We start from the raw sequence: 20,370 nt of genomic DNA, 5'->3' as shown, positions 1-20,370 counted from the left end.
ATACCGAGTAAAGCTCTCTACCCTGTCCCCATCAAACACTTGCAGGATGGGCACAACCAGAGTAATCTCCCCTGTAAACTGCCATTAAACATCAGCTTAATTTCCTGAAAGATTCGAAGCTTCACAGATTGTGATTGTGTGGCCTCATTGCAACATGTGTGTTATCCATTTCCTCACCGTTCCCCTGGAATTCTGGAAATATATGCTGTTCAAGTATTGAACCACTACTGTTTGAAAGTCAATTTAATCTGCTGTCACCATAGGGACATAAAACTCAGGAGTAGAGAGAGGCCATTTTGTCCTGAGCCAGCTCCACTATTCAATAAGTTTAATAGTTGATCAGGTCTTGGCTCCCAGCATGACCTTTGACTTCCTGGTCTATCAAAAATCTATCCAACCCAGCTTTGAATAAATTTGAGAACCAGCCTTCAGTTCTTTCTGATGAGAAGAATTCTCTCAAAACATTGTTTATATGTAGAAGAAAATGCTCAACTGTTCCTTAAAGAGACCTTTTCCCCCACAATTTGAACTGCATTTCACATCTAAGTTCATGTGAAGAAGCTTTTTCCCATAACCTCGGTTTCTTTTGTCAATCAAGTTAAACCCAATATCCCTGATTTATCACCTTTCTAGCAAAAGGAACAATTTTCCCGTTTCAGATATCAAATTCTGTTCTCTCAAAGGCGAACAGCCTCAGCTTCTCCAATCTATTTATTTAACTTAATTCTTGCATCTTGGAATGATTCCAACGTATCATTTTTGCATCCCAACAACTCCCATCCTTTCCAAACGCTGATATCCAGAACTAGACAATACTTCAGCTAGGCCTGAACCAGTGTTTTATACAAGTTCTTCATATATTCCTTCACACTTTTGTACTCAACTTAGTAACATTGATCTATATGGTGCTTTGCTCACTTCTTCGCACCTTACATCTTGCACATTTTCAGTTGCTTATAGAAGTCTCCCTTTTCAATAGCATATGTTACCCTATGCCTTGATTTACCAAGTCCAGAATATAAATCCTTTTTCAACCCATGCTGCCACCTTAACGGTTTATGGATGCACCTCATCCCTACCACCAAAAGTCTTTCTGCATCCACTTTGGATTGTATACTTGGATTTATAATACCTTCTCTTGTTCTTCCTTCCAAAATAATTCATTTCCCATTGGTCTGTATCATATTTCATGTAGCGATCATCACTATGATCCTCATAATTCACAATGCTTCATTTTTGTCACTAAAGATATTGAAATTGTATCTTATCCACACATATCTATGTTATTAATGTTTAAAAAGAGCAGGAGCCATGTTACAACCCACTAGGGAACCGCACTCAGCGTCATAGAGATGTACAGCATGGAAACAGACCCTTCGGCCCAACCCGTCCATGCCGACCAGATATCTCAACCCATTCTAGTCCCACCTGCCAGCACCCGGCCCATATCCCTCCAAACCCTTCCTATTCATATACCCATCCAAATGCCTCTTAAATGTTGCAATTGTACCAGCCTCCACCACATCCTCTGGCAGCTCATTCCATACACGTACCACCCTCTGCGTGAAAAAGTTGCCCCTTAGGTCTCTTTTATATCTTCCCCCTCTCACCCTAAACCTATGCCCTCTAGTTCTGGACTCCCCGACCCCAGGGAAAAGACTTTGCCTATTTATCCTATCCATGCCCCTCAATTTTGTAAACTTCAATAAGGTCACCCCTCAGCCTCCAACACTCCAGGGAAAACAGCCCCAGACTGTTCAGCCTCTCCCTATAGCTCAAATCCTCCAAAGCTGGCAACATCCTTGTAAATCTTTTCTAAACCCTTTCAAGTTTCACAACATCTTTCCAATAGGAAGGAGACCAGAATTGCACGCAATATTCCAACAGTGGCCTAACCAGCCGCAACATGACCTCCCAACTCCAATACTCAATACTCTGACCAGTAAAGGAAAGCATACCAAATGCCTTCTTCGCTATCCTATCTACCTGCGACTCCACTTTCAAGGAGCTATGAACCTGCACTCAAGGTCTCTTTGTTCAGCAACACTCCCTAGGAGCTTGCCATTAAGTGTATAAGTACTGATAAGATTTGCTTTCCCAAAATGCAGCACCTCGCATTTATCTGAATTAAACTCCATCTGCCACTTCTCAGCCTATTGGCCCATCTAGTCCAGATCCTGTTGTAATCTGAGGTAACCCTCTTCACTGTCCACTACCACCTCCAATTTTGGTGTCGTCTGCAAACTTACTAACTGTACCTCTTATGCTCGCAAGCAAATCATTTATGTAAATGACAAAAAAGTAGAGGGCCCAGCACCAATCCTTGTGGCACTCCACTGGTCACAGGCTTCCAGTCTGAAAAACAACCCTCCACTACCACCACCCTCTGTCTTCTACCTTTGAGCCAGTTCTGTATCTAAATAGCCAGTTCTCCCTGTATTCCATGAGATCTGACCTTGCTGATCAGTCTCCCATGGGGAACCTTGTTGAATGCCTTGCTGAAGTCCATATAGATCACATTTACCACTCTGCCCTCATCAATCCTCTTTGTTACTTCAAAAAACTCAAACAGGTTTGTGAGGCATGATTTCCCATGCATAAAGCTATGTTGACTATCCCTAATCAGTCCTTGCCTTTCCAAATACATTTAAATACTGTCCCTCAAGATTCTTTCCAACAAATTTTCCACCACTGACGTCAGGCTCACTGGTCTATAGTTCCCTCGATTGTCCTTACCACCCTTCTTAATCAGTGGCACCATGTTTGCCAACCTCCAGCCACCTCATCTGTGGCTATCGATGATGCAAGTGGCCCAGCAATCATTTCTCTAGCTTATCAAATGGCTTTTGGAATGTACGTGCAGCAGATCAATTGTAACACTCATTTCTGTTCTTTCAATCCAAAAACACAGTAAAATTGGTTAAACATGATGTGTCCTTGACAATACCATTTTTGCTTTGCTTAATTGATCCACTTCTCCAAGTAACTGTTAATTTTGTCCCAAACTATCACTTTTAAAAACTTCCCCATGTCTGACCTGAGAAACTTTACTTGCTCGGCTTAATCGGAAGCCTTTTTGATCAAGTGTGTTACACCGAAATTCTCCCATCCTTTGGACTATCTTAATATCGGAGGAGGACTGGGAGGTTGTTTTCTTACTAATGTTCAGGCATCTTCAGGTACCCATTGGATATCTATCCAATCTTGCTGAATGAAGAACTTCCAAGTACAGCCAGCCCATTTAGTAATGACTCCAGTGCCTAGATGAAGCTGAGCTCCAAAGATTAAATTATATCGTACTCAAGTTATCAAAACTCTGTAGTATTTTGCATTTAACCCTAAATTTTGTTGGTGTTGAATGATACTGGTAATTTGACTTCAGTTTACATAAAACAAAAAACTATGAAGCTGGAGATCTGAAACAAAAGCAGAAATTGCTAGCAAAACTCAGATCAGGCATCATTTGTGTGGAGAAAGCAGTTTTAACGTTTCAAGTTCTGTTCTGAAGAAGAGTAAATAGATGTAAAATGTCAACTGTGCTTTCTCCTCACAGTTTCTGCCACATTTACTGTGTTTTAACATCAATCGCTGTATTTGACTTCGATTTATGTTGGATTGTATGCAGTTTTCATGCTGCCCAAGTCCTTTAGGCCAAGAAGAACAAGGCCCAACCGTTCTTGATGGGGATGGAGTGTATCATAAAGCTCAAGGGTGACAATCCACTGCCATGTTGAGCCACTAAATCCTCATTCGGCACCCTTGCCATCAGCTGGAGTCACAATCTGAAGACATGTCCAGCTATCAAAGCACAAGTATGGACCTGTCCAGATCTATGGGAAACATGCTGAGAGCATGTTTTCTTTGGCTGTTCAGTCAAGAACTCTGGGTCATAGATATGAGAGGGTCTGATTGAGATGAGAGAATATTTCTACATGTGAATTTTTGGAATACCTCTAAGGCATGTAGATGCAGTCTTTGAATATATTCAAGAATGAGATCAGGAGAAAATAAAGTTAAAAGTCTATCAGGATGGAAACTAGTCCAGTTGAATAGCCATGATCTTGGACAAGCTTAGCAGCATCTGTGGAGAGTCATATTGAACTTAATGTTAACTATCTCTCCAGAGATGCCAGCCCAGCTGAGGTTTCTCCAGCATCTTCTGTTTTTATTTCAGATATCCAGCATCACAGCGTTTTGTATTTACACCAGCCATAATCATAGTAAATGGCAGACTGGATAACCTATAATAACCACTTAAGAGATTTTATTACAGTCCTCTGGAGCAGGAAGGACTTGAACCTGGGGCACCTAGTTTAGAGGTAGGGACACTACCCATGCGACCAAGGTCCTTGATTGACTGGTGGAATAGACAAGATGGGTTTGTGACCTGCTCCTCATGTGTTTCACATGGCCAAAGGAAAAGTCATAGAGAACTACAGCACAGAAACAGACCCTTTGGTCCAACGCATCCATGCTGACCAGGTACGTTTGCTCGCAGAGCTGGAATGTCCATTTTCAGATGTTTTATCACCATACTAGATAACATCAGTGAGCCTCTGGTGAAGTGCTGGTGTTGTGTTTAGGTTTCCTTGGGTTGGTGATGTTATTTCCATGTTTTTTTCCTCAGAGGGTGGTAGGTGGGGGTCTAAATCAATGTGTTCCAGTTGGGAGAGGCAGTAATGCACAGACTCCAACAAACAGCTCTGCCAACTCGAACAAACAGCTCTGCCAACCATCCAACCCAAACTTTGGGTCCGCTACGTGGATGATACCTTTGCCATCACTAAATGAAACAAATGGGAGGAAACCTTCAAGATCATCAATAATATCCTTACTGGCATAAAATTCACTAAACAGAAAGAAACCAACCAACAAACTGTCATTCCAAGATGTCACAACAGAGCAAACAAACAGTCAGTCAATGGGGAACTTCAAACCAGCGTCTACAGAAAAAACAACACACATGGACCAAATACTGAACTACCGAAGCAACCATCCCAATACCCATAAACAAAGGTGCATTAGAACATTATTTCAATGAACCACCACACACTGCAGCACAGAGGAATTACGCAGAGCAGAGGAAAATCACCTTTACAACCTATTCAGAAATAACAGGTACCCAATGAACACAGACTGTCAATTTCTCAGCAACAACCCCAAACAAGCAGACAAACATGCCCAGAAACCTTAGCCACTCTCCCCCTATATCAAAGGCATCTCAGAAATGACTGCCAGTCTACTCAGACCTCCAGGCACAAACCCACCAACATACTAAAACAGCAGCTAATGAACTTGAAAGAACCTATACAGACAACAAGCAAAATGAACGTCATTTCCAAATACATTGCAAGAACTGTAACAAACACTACATTGGACCAATAGGCAGAAAACTAGCCACCAGGATACATGAACGTCAACCAACCACAAAAAGACATGACCCACTTTCACTAGTATCCTTACATACAGATGAGGAATGACACCACTTTGACTGGGACAATACATCCAGCCTAGGACAAGCCCAACAGAGACACTGGTGAGAATTCCAACAGGAATTCTGATCAACAAACACATCGATTTGGATCCCATCTATTACCTCTGAGAAAATGAACCAGAAATGACATCACGAACCCAAGGATACCTAAACATAAATAGAAAGCAGGACATAACACCAGTGCTTCACCAGAGGCTCACTGAGATGTTACCTAGTACGGTGATGAAACATCTGAAAAAATGAACCTTCCAGCTCAGTGAGCAAACTTACATCTGGAACCTCAAGCTGAGCTACAAATCTTGTCAAAACTCACTACTATCCTAAATTAATCAAGTCCCATTTGCCAGCACTTGGCCCATATCTCTCTAAACCCTTCCTATTCATACACTTATCCAGATGTCTTTTAAATGTTGTAATTGTCCCAGCCTCCACCACATCTTCTGGCAGGTCATTCCATAAGTGACCAACTTCTGTGTGAAACGTTGCCCCTCAAGTCTCTTAAATCTTCCTGCTCTCACCCAAAACCATGCCCTCTAGTTCTGGACTCCCCCACCCCAGCAAAAAGGCCTTGACTATTTACCCTATCTGTGCCCCTTGTGACTGTATAAAGGTCACCATTCATGTTTCAGTGCTCCAGGGAAAATATTCCCAACCTATTCAACCTCTCCCTATAGCTCAAACCCTCCAACTCTGGCAACATCCCTGTAAATTTTTTCTGAACCCTTTCAAGTTTCACAACATCCTTTCTATAGCAGGAAGACCAGAATTGCACACAATATTTCAAAAAAAGTGTCCTCACCAATATTCTGCTGCAACATGACCTCTCAACTTCAATGCTCTGACCAATAAAGGAAAGCATACCAAATGCTTCCTTCACTATCCTATGACTCAATTTTCAAGGAACTATGAACCTGCACTCAGAGGTCTGTTTCTTTAGCAACGTACCCCAGAACCTTACCATTAAGACAGACCATAAGACATAGGACTGGAAGTAAGGCCATTCGGCCCATCGAGTCCACTCCACCATTCAATCATGGCTGATGGGCATTTCAACTCCACTTACCTTAGCTCTTAATTCCTTGTGACATCAAGAATTTATCAATCTCTGCCTTGAAGACATTTAGCATCCCGGCCACCACTGCACTCTTGTGGCAATGAATTCCACAGGCCGACCACTCTCTGGCTGAAGAAATGTCTCCGCATTTCTGTTCTGAATTTACCCCTCTAATTCTAAGGCTGTGTCCACAGGTCCTAGTCTCCTCGCCTAACGGAAACAATTTCCTAGCGTCCACCCTTTCCAAGCGATGTATTATATTGTAAGTTTCTATTAGATCTCCCCTTAATCTTCTAAACTCCAATGAATACAATCCCAGGATCCTCAGCCGTTCCTCCTATGTTACACCTACCAATCCAGGGATCATCCGTGAAAATCTCCTCTGGACACGTTCCAGTGCCAGTATGTCCTTCCTGAGGTGTGGGGACCAGAACTGGACACAGTATTCCAAATGGGGCCTAACCAGAGCTTTGTAAAGTCTCAGTAGCACATCGGTGCTTTTATATTCCAACTCTCTGGAGATAAATGACAACATTGCATTCGCTTTCTTAATCACGGACTCAACCTGCATGTTTATCTTTAGAGAATCCTCGACTAGCACTCCCAGATCCGTCTCTACTTTGGCTTTATGAATTTTCTCACCGTTTAGAAAGTAGTCCATGCTTGTATTCTTTTTTCCAAAGTGCAAGACCTCACGTTTTCTCACGTTGAATTCCATCAGCTATATCCTGGACCACTCTTCCAAACTTTGTTGATCCTTCTGCAGCCTCCCCACTTCCTCAGTACTACCTGCCTGTCCACCTAACTTCGTATCATCGGCAAACTTCGCTAGAATGCCCCTAGTCCCTTCATCCAGATCATTAATATATAATGTGAACAGCTGCGGCCCCAACACTGAACCCTGCGGGACACCGCATGTCACCGGCTGCCATTCCGAAAAAGAGCCTTTATCCCAACTCTCTGCCTTCTGTCAGACAGCCAATCCTCAATCCATACCAGTAGCTCACCTCGAACACCATGGATCCTCACCTTACTCAGCAGCCTCCCATGTGGCACCTTATCAAAGGCCTTTTGGAAGTCTAGATAGACCACATCACTGGGTTTCCCTGGTCTAACCTACTTGTCACCTCTTCAAAGAATTCCAACAGGTTTGTCAGGCACGACCTCCCCTTACTAAATCCATGTTGACTTGTTCTAATCCGACCCTGCTCTTCAAAGAATTTATAAACCTCATCCTTAATGACGGATTCTAGAATTTTACCAACAACCGAGGTTAGGCTAATCGGCCTATAATTTTCCATCTTTTGTCTTGATCCTTTCTTGAACAATGGGGTTACAACAGCGATCTTCCAATCATCCAGGACTTTCCCGGAGTCCAGTGACTTTTGAAAGATCTCAACCAATGCCTCCGCTATTTCCTCAGCCACCTCCCTCAGAACTCTATCTTGTATAAGTCCTGCCCTGATTTGTCTTTACAAAATGCAGCACCTCACATTTATCTAAATTAATCTCTATCTGACACTCTTCAGCCCATTGGCCAGGATCCTATTGCACTCTGAGGTAACCTTTTTTGCTGTCCATGACATTTGCAATTTTGGTGTCATCTGCAAACTTACTAACTGTACCTCTTACGTTCACATCCAAATCATTTATATAATGAATGAAAAGCAGTGGACCCAGCACCGATCCTTTTAACACATCACTGGTCACAGGCGTCTAGTCTGAAAAGGAATCCTCCACCACCCTCTGTCTTCTACCTTTGAGCCAGTTCTGTATCCAAACAGCCAGTTGTCCCTCTATTCCATGTAACTCTGCTAACCAGTCACTATGAAGAACCTTGTTGAACACCTCACTGAAGTCCAGATAGATCCCGCTCTGCCCTCATCAATCCTCTTTGTTACTTCAATAAAGTTAGTGAGACATGATTTCTCATATACGAAATCATGTTGACTATCCCTAATCAGTCCTTGCCTTACCAAATACATGTAAATCCTGTCCCTCAAGATTCCATCCAACAACTTGCACACCAACGATGTCAAGTTCACTGGTCTTTAGTTCCTGGCTTTTCCTTATCACCTTCTTAAATAGTGGCACTACATCAGACAACCTCCAGTTGTCTGGCACCTCACCCGTGACCATTGATGACACAAATATCTCAGCAATGGGCCTGGCAATCACTTCCCTAGCATCCCACAGAATTCTAGGGTACACCTGATAGTTCCTGGGGATTTATCCATCTTTATGCATTTTAAAATACCTAACACCACCTCTTATGTAATCTGGACATTTTTCATGATGTTACTATCTATTTCCCCAAATCCTAGACCTTCCATGTCCTTGATATGGAAGTGGCAGTGAAATGACTGTGGGTTAGCATTCCATAACCCTAAGCTAATAATCTGGGGACGCTGTTCAAATCTCACCATGTTCCAATTTGGAATTGCAAACGAGCCTTTTGACAATCATGTAACTATTGTTATTAAAAAACATATCCAATCTGACCTAGATGTAACTTCAGACCCACAGCAAACCAGTTGACACTTAACTGCCCTCAGGTTGATCACGCCTCTGAGTTCAAGAGCAACTACGATGAGCATTGAATACTGGCTTTATCAGTGACGCCACATTCCAAATCACCATTATCATCTGACTCAATTGGAAATGTCACTTCATATCGCTGAAGGATCCTCCCAGTGGCCAGCCTATTTACTGACTGGCTGACACCCCCAAATGACTAACAATGAACTTCATTGAATGGTAAAGGCTAAGGACTAACTCAAAATTATTCCTGAAGTATGGAACTAATCAGCCAGCATCCTGATAGTTGAGAACAATGAGGAACTAGTGAATTGATGCCATAACTCCATATGTGTAGATTTTAATGCCTCTTTCCATTTGTCACATAATCTCTTTTGTTTCCCTCTTTACATCTCTCTCCCTTCATCTTTGTATTTTTGCGACTCTGCCTGACTTTTCCTCCATCATTGCTGTCTTTCTTTTTACATCTCTCCCTCCATTCTTGAATTCATCTGAACATCCTTAACTTCTCAAATTCAATTTACCATTGTGTATAGTTGAAACTTCCACAGTGAAGTGCTGTTCTGCATTCTCCAGCCGTGAATCTGTGTTTTTACAGAGCTCCAGCATGGTCTCCAGCTTCTGGACAATCTCTGCAAAGGATGGGCGCTGAGTGGAATCCATCTTTAGCACACAGAAAACAGAAATACAGAAAGTTTCAGAGAACCAGGCAGCAGTTCTAGTGTCTAACTTTGCAGGCTGAATTGCAGTTAATTTTTTTTTAAAAAACAGATCCATGACTTGTCCAAATCACCAGAACAGAACAGCAGTCTCACTAAGAATGTGTGGAATAACATTAGCACACACCCCAGAATAATGTTGCATCATATAGCTGGGAGAGACGCTCATCAGAAATATTTGAAAAATAACCACGAGAGAGTCGGGACATCACTGTGTGAATGTCCCTCCGTTCATAATGCCTGCTGGCCAGAAGATCTACAAAGCCAATAATTGTATTTTTTTTCCCAGCAACCTTACATTGAAGATAGGGCTGTGTTTGTAGAGACCCTTCACAAATTAAATCTCTTTCACAAGCTTATAACTTACTTGTTCCACAGCAACAAGCACACCTGACAGGCTGCAGGGAAGTCACTATTCTGAACACCAGCAATGTCACTCTGCCAGTGATCTGACATATAGTGAGCAAAGGTCCTCTGCATTGTCTCATCAAGCTTCAAGATAATATAATGGAGTTAAACACAGGGTAAAGCTACCTCTACACTGTCTCGTCCATCACTCCCAGGACAGGTATCCTGCAAGGTAATCAAACTATATCGTTCCATTAAACCAACTTGAACTGAAACTTAGTTTAATGCATTTGGAAATGTCATGCCAGCTTTGCTCGGGAAGCTCCAAACCATTTCAGAAAAGTGGTTAGAACAGAGTAGATTCCCTACAGAATTGCCACCTATCAACAATTTATGTTAGAATATCCCCTTCTAGCATCATTTGATATGATTCAGGTGAAATTGCTTGGATGATAAAGACAGCAACCTGTTTTTGCAAACTGGACAATGTCACTATCCCAAACTCCTTCTACAAACTTCAGTTGAGACTCACAACACAGCAGTGGATAGCCAGCTTCAAGAATGGAGGCGGACAGTCTCCCACCATTGTCTCAAAAGTATTCACATCTAGGCCGAAGTTCTAAAGGAAAATGGAGAATGGAGATGTCAGTTCATTCAGTTACTTGCAGGCATGCACCTGAAATGCTGTCAACAATTTTGGACCCCATCTAAGGGAAAGACATACTGACATTGAAGGGAGTCTAGAGAAAGTTCACCAGTTTGATTCCGGGAATGGAAAGCCTGTCTTTTGAGGCTTCTTTGAGTAGATTGGGCCTGAACTTATTGTAATTTAGAAGAATGAGAGGAGACCTTATTAAAACATACAAGCTTCTTAGGAGATTGACAGAGCCAATGCTGAAAGGTTGTTTTTCCTTGGGGAAAGAGTCTAGGACTAGAAAGCATAACCTGAGTAAGGGGTACCGATTTAAGACAGATGAGGAGGAATTTCTTCTCATGGAGGGTAGTGAATCTGTGGAATTCTTCACAGAGGGTTGTCGAGGCTCGGTCATTAAGTATATGCCAGGCTAAGGTACACAGATTTTTAAACTGGAAAGGAATGGAGGGTTAATGGGGAAGAGGCAGCGAAATGGAATTGTGGCTCGTCAGATTAGCTATGACCTCATTGAATGGCATAGCAGACTCAATGGTCTGCATGGCCTACTTTTGTGCTTACATCTTGAGGTAATTGGAAGTGTGGAACACTCCTGGTTTGAACAATGGGCCCTCTAATAGCAAGTTACAGTGAAAAGGAGTAAGAAGATAGAAAGTTAAAATAAACCAGTGGCCACCAAGAACTTAACTGTGATTGGCTAAATTTGATTCATATTACTATTGTAACATCTAGTCTTTGATTATTTGCTTTGTTTGCCCCTGTCTATGACAGGAAGATAAGATGGCTGCCAATTCTGATTTCACAAGCAAGACTGTTGTGGATAGAAATACTTGGGGGTACCTGAGAGGTCAGGATTTGGATGGATTTTGTAATGCTGTTTCTGTATGATAGAGTAAAGCCAGTAGGTGGTGCAGTACTCCTGATTTAAGGGAATATTGAGTAGAGTCTGTGTGAGCTACTCTGGAAGACAAACAAGCTATGAACACCTTTACACAATGAATTGTAATGGATAACTGTCCGCCAAACTGTCAAAAGGCAAGATTAGGGGATTTTGATCAGTTTGGAGAAAGTGAGGGCTGCAGATGCTGGAGATCAGATTGAAGAGTGTGGTGCTGGAAAAGCACAGGTCAGGCAGCATCCGAAGAGCAGAAAAAAACGACGTTTCGGGCATAAGACCTTCATCAGGAATCTTGATGAAATGTCGATTCTCCTGCTCCTTGGATGCTGCCTGACCTGCTGTGTTTTTCCAGCACCACACTCTCGATAATAATCAGTGGCTTGTTATAGGTATGGAAACAAGTTTAAAACAAACGTTGAACCAGTTGAGATACAATGTGATACTGTGGTGATTAGGAAAATGCACATTTGTTCTGGAGAAATAAGCACAATAATTGTCTATTATTCATATCTCCCATTTTCACAGCAAAATATACTCTGTTTTGGCCCAATACACACAGTCCTGTTTTGATCCTCTCATATTTATCACCATCTTTGTTCCATCTGTAGATCTACAAGATGGTGGTGGTGGACCTCCTTGTTCCTGGGTGATGGAGTGGTTTATCTGAATAGGTCAGACTAGAGAGAAGAGTACATTACATTGGCTTGGGATTGGAGTCACTGATCAGTCAAATGTAGTAAGGTCAGCTTTCCTTCCCTAATGGGGTATCTATGACCAACTGGGATTTTGTGACAATCCAACCAAGTTCACAGTTAGAATCCCTACAGTGTGGAAACAGGCCATTTGGCTCAACAAGTTCACACTAACCCTCTGAAGATCGTCCCACCCACATTCACCCCCCCCCACCCCCCCAACTCTATCCCTGTAACCCTGCATTTCCCATGGCTAATCCATCTAACCTATACATCCCTGGACACTATCAGAATGTAGCATGACCAATCAGCCAAACCCACACACCTTTGGATAAGGGAGGAAACCAGAGCACCTGGATGAAACCTCATGCAGGCACTGGAGAATGTGCAAGCTTCACACAGCCACTTGAGGCTAGAGTTGAACCTGAGTCCATGGCACTGTGAGGCAGCAGTGCTAACCATTATGCCACCCACAAGTGGTTATTTGTATTGGTACAATCATTTTGCTTCAAATTGAATTTAAATTCTTAAATTGCCATAAAGGAATATTAATTTGCATGTCTAGTTTAAAAGATATTATTGCCATAGAGGCAGTCCAGTGAAGGTTCATCAGATGTGTTTCCAAGATGGTGGGGCTGTTCGATGAAGAGAGATTGGGCCTGTCATCTCATTGAAACCCACAAAATACTTGAATGGGATTGGTGAGGTAAGTGCAGGTAAGATGTTTCCAGCATTTAGGGAATCTAAAATCAAGAGGCAAACTTAAAAGGAGATGACATTTAGGACCAAGATGAGTTTTGTTTTACTCAGGGGGTGGGACATTTAAAGGTCAACATGGATAAATATTGGATGATCAATGGCATAAAGGATTATGGAGATGGGGTGGGTAAAATACATTGTAGTGTTTAATCAGCTGTGATCATATTGAGGGAGGCAATGGCCTAGTGGTGTCATCACTAGACTATTAATCCAGAGATCCTGGTAATATTCTGGGGTTCCTGGGTTTGAATCCAGCCAGAGCAGATGGTGATATTTGAATTCAATAAAATAAATAAATGATGACTATGAAAAATTGTCAATTGTCAGGAAAAACCCATCTGGTTCACTAATGTCCTTTAGGGAAGGAAACTGCCACCCTTACCTGGTCTGGTCTGGCCTGTATATGACTCCAAATCCACAGCAATGTAGTTAATACTTAACAGCCTTCTGGGCAATAAATACTGTCCTGGCCAGTGATACCCACATCCCACCACTGAATAAAAATAAAATGATAGCACAGGCTTGGCAAGCCAAAATGGTCCACTTTCCTATTAATAGTCCAGCAAGATAAGCAAATGCATATTTAAACAGAGAGGACTTTTATGACTGAAGTCAGGAATTTCATATCATCTGAGTCAAAGGCATTTAGAGTAAACTTCCAGATGGAGTTATGGAGGCAAAAGCTCAGACTCATTTAAGAATTGATTGCCACAGCAGACGAACATAAGGTTTTCTCTAGATCAGTGAAAAAGGATGGGCTGACAGACCTTCATCATCTGCCTCAATCAGAAAATGCTACAATATGATTCACTTCATATTTGTCTAGATCTGGGACTTTTGGAGTTCTCATCAGTTCTTATGTAGGTACATCATCATTTACTTCTTGAAGGAGAGAATGAGAGTTATGTGGCATTATGGGCAAATTTCTTCCCTTTAATTTCCCTTCTTGTTAAGTGCTTATAGGTCTTTGTTGTTTGTTGGAGTCTTTCCTTGTCACAAAAACACTGTTGTACGTCTGAATAATTTTGTATGTGAAGTAGTAAACAGTCCCATAAAAATGCAAATCTTTCTTCTCCCTTCCCCCACAACTCCAGTTGTAGCACCCAACAGGTCTCAAACATTAAGATAGGCTTTCAACAAGATATTGGTATCTTGCTTTTTACTGTAAGTCCATCCATCTTGGCAGGGACTGTGTCCTGATGATGTGTCATAAATGATTTATTTGGCCTTCACACATCATAAAGCAATGCATTATGTACAGTATAGAGGCTGAGCTCTCACAATCATCTCAGAATACACACAAAAACAAAACAAAAGATTCCACTGAATGCAGAGAAAGGACACATGCAGCCACATTCTGAATAATTCACATTGTATGGAGCCTAACCACAGGCTTCTCATTCAAAATTAATGTACTGACAAAAGTGGCAAAGGGCTGATAAGGAAAAACAGATCTTCCATTTGACAATGGATTTTCATGCTGGGGAGATGGTACATAATTCCCAGTGTCAGCATTGACCTCTCCTCACTCAAAGTACAGAATGCTGCCCATTCAAGATGATTCCAGAATCTTAAGCTCATAATCCAAGTTGAGATTCCACTGTAGTACTGAGGGAGCCCTCTGAAGTGGGCACAAAATGTCCCATGACATTTAAAGACCAGGGAAATATCTCAGAGACATACCCAACATCACAGTGCTTATGATCAGCACATTTACAAATGAGGAACTAAGCAGGAATCACAATTCCATTTTTAATTCACGTGTGGGACATAGGTGCTATTCCTGGTTGCTCTTGAAAAGGTGTTCTTGAACTGCTGCAGTCCATATGCTTTACATAAACCTACTATGCTAATAGAGAAGGAATTCCATCACTGACACGGTGACACTGGTGGTATGTTTCCAATTCAGGATGATAAGTGACTTGGAGGATAAGTTGGTGTTGCTCCCATGTATCTGCTGCAATTCTGGATGGAAGTGATCGTGGATTTGGAAGCCTTATCAGCCGTAGTGGGTGGCACAGTGGTTCGTACTGCTGCCTCACAGCGCCAGAGACCCGGGTTCAATTCCCGCCTCGGGCAACTGTCTGTGTGGAGTTTGCACATTCTCCCCACATCTATGTGGGTTTCCTCTGGGTGCTCCGGTTTCCTCCCACAGTCCAAAGATGTGCAGGCCAAGTGAATTGGCCATGCTAAATTGCCCGTAGTGTTTAGGTAAAGGGGTAAATGTAGGGGAACGGGTGGGTTGCATGTCGGTGTGGACTTGTTGGGCCGAAGGGCCTGTTTCCCCACTAAGTAATCTAATCTTTGGAAGGTAGTGTCTAAGGAGCCTTGGCGAATTTCTGAAGTGCATTTAGAGGAGGGCATGCTCTGCTGCTACTGAACATTGCTGGTGGAGGGAATGAATGTTTGTGGATCAAGCAGGCTGTTTTTTTTCCTGGATGGTGTCAAGCTTCTTAATTATTGTTGGAGCTGCATTTATCCAGGTGTCAGAATATTCTGAAGAAGAGTCACTGAACTCGAAATGCTAGCTGTTTTCTTGATACAAATACTACCAGACCTGCTTGGTTTTCCAGCATTCTTTGAATAATCATGCGGACAAGGTGATTACTGGAAGTTTTATAAAAAGGGATCAAGAAAGGAATGGTGCAGGTATCCATATCTGCTAATAAAAAAAATAAACATTTCACCTTACCATCCTCACTGGCACCACTCCCAGCCTCGTCGCCAGAGTAGAAACATTTCTGGTTTAATCCAGAAAGAGGGTGTAGAACTGGAATGCATTGGCAAGCACTGCATTCCTTGTGTAAAATACAAACAAGCAGGTACGTGAAAGACAACTGCACCTGCTTCAAATTCCATGCTTCACACCCTTAGCATTTCCACAGCTGCTCTTAAGTATTAGCTTGTTAGCACTGTTGTAGAAAATGGAGGGGTTCAGCCCCACTCGAGGGTCAAGTATGTTTTCCAGAATGGTACTTCATTAAAATAAAAAGCAAAGAAAGGGTATTAAAAAAATCTGTAAGGAAAATGCAAGCTGTTTTATAAATAGATAAAGGGCAGGAATATAAATAGGATAAATGTAGGGATATTAGATTAGATTCCCTACAGTGTAGAAACAGGCCCTTCGGCCCAACAAGTCCACACTGTCCCTCTGAAGAGTAACCCACCACCCCTATATTTACCCCTGACTAATCCACCTAACACTATGGGCAATTTAGCATGGCCAATTCACCTAACCTGCACATCTTTGGACTGTGGGAGGAAACCGGAGCACCCGGAGGAAATCCACGCAGACATGAGGAGAGAATGTGCAAACTCGGCACAGACAGTTGCCCGAGGTGGGAATTGAACCCGGGTCCCTGGCGCTGAGGCGCAGCAGTCTAACCACTGAGCCACCATGCCGCCCATTACAAAGCTAAAAGATGATTATCGAGTCGAGGCAAAGGGTTCTTAATGAACATTTTTCATCTATTTTCACAAAAGAAGGATATTATAGACAGTTCACTTGAAGAGTATGACATATTGAATGAAATACAGTCAGTTCTGCTAGAACGCATTGTTCCATCTTACATGGTCTCGTGTTTGAAGAAAATCATGCAATAGTTGTGCCATTTAAGCTAATGGGGCCGGGATCGCATCATAGCCAGTACAGGTAAGGGAGTTTGTATTCTGCAAATAACTCTTAAATTCTTCAATTGCAGTAAAGCCAATTCACATTGAGGAAATGCACATTACAGCAGAACCGACTGTTTTATGACATTACATAACTACAGGGCAATCAATTAATTTCAATATTGAGAAACTTTTCAGAAGAAAGTCTGAGGGACAGCATAAATTGTCATCTGGAGAAGCATGAATCAATCAACAGTAAGCATGGTTATGCTAACGAAATTGAATTTTTTGAGTTGGGGGGGCGTTGGTGAGGGCTGAGTCTTTGATGTGGTTTATATGAATATTAGCAAGACATTTTGCTAAATGTCTTGGGGCGGCATGGTGGCACAGTGGTTAGCACTGCTGCCTCACAGCGCCAGAGACCCGGGTTCAATTCCCGCCTCAGGTGACTGACTGTGTGGAGTTTGCACGTTCTCCCAGTGTCTTCGTGGGTTTCCTCTGGGTGCTCCGGTTTCCTCCCACAGTCCAAAAATGTGCAGGTCAGGTGAATTGTCCATGCTGAATTGCCCGTAGTGTTAGGTAAGGGGTAAATGTAGGGGTATGGGTGGGTTACGCTTCGGCGGGTCGATGAAGGAGCGTCGCTCCGAAAGCTAGTGTGCTTCCAATTAAACCTGTTGGACTATAACCTGGTATTGTGTGATTTTTAACCTTTTATATCCATTTGAGCATGGCAGTGCCTCTCTAAAACGTCAAACCAGCATTTATAAAAGATAATACACCCTACAGGTAATCCTACCACTTCAATCTATGATCCAGGCATTAATTTCTCTACTAAGGGAAACGGAAGCTTCTTTCCATTCCATGAAGGCTCTTTAAAATTCTATGCATCTCATGTTTACATGTGCGTACTCAACTATGACCATCAAGTCAGGAGATCAACCTTCATTCAATGGAGAGTACAGGAGAGCATGCCAGGTATAAGTAAAAATGAGATGTCAACCCAGCAAAGCTACCCAACAGGACTAGAGTGTAGTGGTGGAAAAGCACAGCATCCGAGGAGCAGGAAAATCGACGTTTCAGGCAAAAGACTTTCAACAGTACTCACTTTCGCCTACCAACAGGACTACTTGCATGTCAAACAGCATAAACAGCAAATGCTAGTCACAGATTTAATTTAAGCTCTGCAGTTCTGCCATGTCCAGTTGTGAATGGTGGTGAACAATTCAACTCCATCAGTGAGTTGTTTATGTCCCCATCCTCAATGATAGAAGAGCCCAACATCTCTGCAAAAGATACAGGTGAAGCATTCGTGGCGATGTACAGGCAGGAGTGACGAGTGGATAATTCATTTTGGCTTCCTCCAGCAGTCTTCAGCCAATTCGATTCACTCCATGATATCAAGAAATGTTTGGAAACACTGGATACTGAAAAAGCTATTAGCCCTGTCAACATTCTAGGGATAGTACTGAAAATTTGTGCTCCAGAATTTGCCACTTTACTACTCGAGCATTTCTGGTACAGTTACAATACTGACATCTACCCGACAATGTGGAAAATTGCCTGGGCATGTCCTCTGCACAAAAAAGCAGCACAAATCCAATCCAGCCACTGACTGCCCCATCAGTCTACTCTCAATCATCAGAAGAGTGATGGAAGGTGTCAACAACACTGCTATCAAGCAAGATTTGCTTACTGATGCCCAGTTTGGGTTCCACCAGGGCCACTCAGCTCCCAACTTCATTACAGCCTTAGTTCAAACATGAACAAAAGAGCTGAATTCCAGAGGTGGCATTAGAGTGATTTGCCATTGACATCAAGGCCACATTTAACTGAAAGTGGCTTCAAGGAGCCCTCACAAAACTGAAATCAATGGCTGTCAAGGGGCAAACTCTGCTCGTTGGAGTCCCACGTGGGAAGATAGTTGTTGTTGGAGGTCAGTCATCTTAGCTCCACAATATCGCTGTAGGGAGTTCCTCTGAGTATCCTAGACCCTCCATTATAAATTCAGAAGTAAGGATGCTTGCTGATTGCACAATATTCAGCACCATTTGCAACTCCTCAGATACGGAAGCAGTCCATGTTCATATACAACACAAATGCCAGACAATGACAATCTCCAATAAAAGACAATCTAACCACTGACCCTTGATGGTGTTAGCATCACTGAATCCCCCACTATCAACATCTTTTGGGGTTACCATTGACCAGAAACTTAATTTTTGACTTGCCGTATAAATACAGTGGCTATATGAGCAGGTTAGAGGTGAGAAATACTCTGGTAAGTAACTCACCTCCTGACTCCTCAAAAGTCTGTCCACCAAGGCACAAGTCAGGAATGTGATGGAATACTCCCCACTTGCCTGGATGGGTGCAGCTCCAACAACACTCAAGAAGCTTGACACCAACCAGGACAAAGCAACCTGCTTGATTAGCAGTGCACCCACAAGCATTCACTCCCTCAACCACAAAAACCCAGTAGCAGCAGTGTGTACTACCAGAAGATGCACTGCAGAAATTCACCACTTTCCAAAACCATGATCACCTGGAAGGACAAACCTGGGAACACCATTGCTTGCAAGATCCCCTCCAAGCAAGTAACCATCCTGACCTACCATTCCTTCACTGCTGCTGGGTCAAAATCCTAGAATTTCTACCCTGAGAAGGCTGTGGGTCAACCTACAGCATAAATATTCAATTCCTGACAAAATCTTTGTATATATTTCTATACCGTCTCTGTTGTAATCAAATCTTTCCTGTCATGCAGTGAACAGAACTGGTCTGGCCAAACTAATGTTTTACACAGTTCTAGTGAAATCTCTGCTATTATAGTCTATGCCTTGGCTAATTTTAAAACAAGTATCCTATATAAGTATCTTATCTATTTGTTCTACTACCTTTCAGGAATAGGTGGACATGGACTCAAAGGTGCTTCAACACTTCTCCCATTTGGAATGTATCCCTTTGCCTTGTCTCCAAATGCATCACTTCATATTTTTCCCGATTGAATTCAATTTGCTATTTTTCTACCACCAACCACTCCATTGCTTTCTCATTGTAGTCTACAGCGTTCTCTTCACCACAAAGCCAGTATTCCATGATATCTGCAAACTTCTTAATCATGTCCCCTTAATCTAAGTTTAAATCATTGGTATAAAGCACAAAAGGCTAGGTATTTAGTATTGCAGATTCCCACAGGATGCAATCCTCCAATGAATTTTAAAAAAATACGCTGTTGCTCTTCTGTTTTTGTTTCTTTACACTGATCAATTTTTGTTCAACCCAACTCCTTTCTCTTGATCCCATTTCCATTTGCAACCTCAAAATTAGATTAGATTACAGTGTGGAAACACAGAATTTATAGCAAACATTTGCAGTGTGATGTAACTGAAATTATACATGGAAAAATTTTTCAATGCAAATTTTTGCTATAAATTCTATGTTACGATCGAGCCCTCCACAACCACCTGATGAAGGAGCGTTGCTCCGAAAGCTAGTGTGCTTCCAATTAAACCTGTTCGACTATAACCTGGTGTTGTGTGATTTTTAACTTTGTACACCCCAGTCCAACACTGGTATCTCCAAATCATGGATATAAAAAGGAACA

At 42.2% G+C, this 20,370-nt stretch overlaps 1 protein-coding gene and 1 long non-coding RNA gene across 6 annotated transcripts in view; one reads left to right on the top strand and one right to left on the bottom strand.

Moving 5' to 3' along the window:
• Window positions 1-20,370, top strand: part of LOC148152009 (uncharacterized) — a 146,780-nt gene that overhangs the window by 888 nt on the left and 125,522 nt on the right. The window contains exons 2-4 of one of the 5 annotated variants that reach the window (XR_015751464.1): window positions 10,184-10,385; window positions 16,856-17,021; window positions 17,553-20,291. The exons of 2 other annotated variants lie outside the window; for them this stretch is intronic. This is a non-coding gene — a long non-coding RNA (uncharacterized LOC148152009). Of the gene's footprint in view, window positions 1-10,183; window positions 10,386-16,855; window positions 17,022-17,552; window positions 20,292-20,370 lie in introns of those variants that run through there. 2 more of the 5 variants (XR_015751463.1, XR_015751465.1) reach the window with 2 other exon arrangements.
• The window catches only part of LOC122539574 (dual specificity testis-specific protein kinase 1), a 134,044-nt gene that overhangs the window by 3,827 nt on the left and 109,847 nt on the right, over window positions 1-20,370 (bottom strand). The window contains exons 8-9 of the mRNA XM_043674568.2: window positions 10,686-10,772; window positions 9,611-9,749 (exon numbers count right to left, since the gene is read on the bottom strand). Coding sequence (XP_043530503.2) covers window positions 9,611-9,749; window positions 10,686-10,772 — 226 coding nt within the window. The remainder of the gene's footprint in view (window positions 1-9,610; window positions 9,750-10,685; window positions 10,773-20,370) is intronic.

The sequence above is a fragment of the Chiloscyllium plagiosum genome, unplaced genomic scaffold (assembly GCF_037043375.1).
Source record: "Chiloscyllium plagiosum isolate Xiang-an unplaced genomic scaffold, Cpla_swu_hap1 HiC_scaffold_2, whole genome shotgun sequence".
Classification (NCBI taxonomy): Eukaryota; Metazoa; Chordata; class Chondrichthyes; order Orectolobiformes; family Hemiscylliidae; genus Chiloscyllium; species Chiloscyllium plagiosum.
Note: the sequence above shows the minus strand (reverse complement) of the source record. Positions and strands in the feature narration are given on the sequence as shown.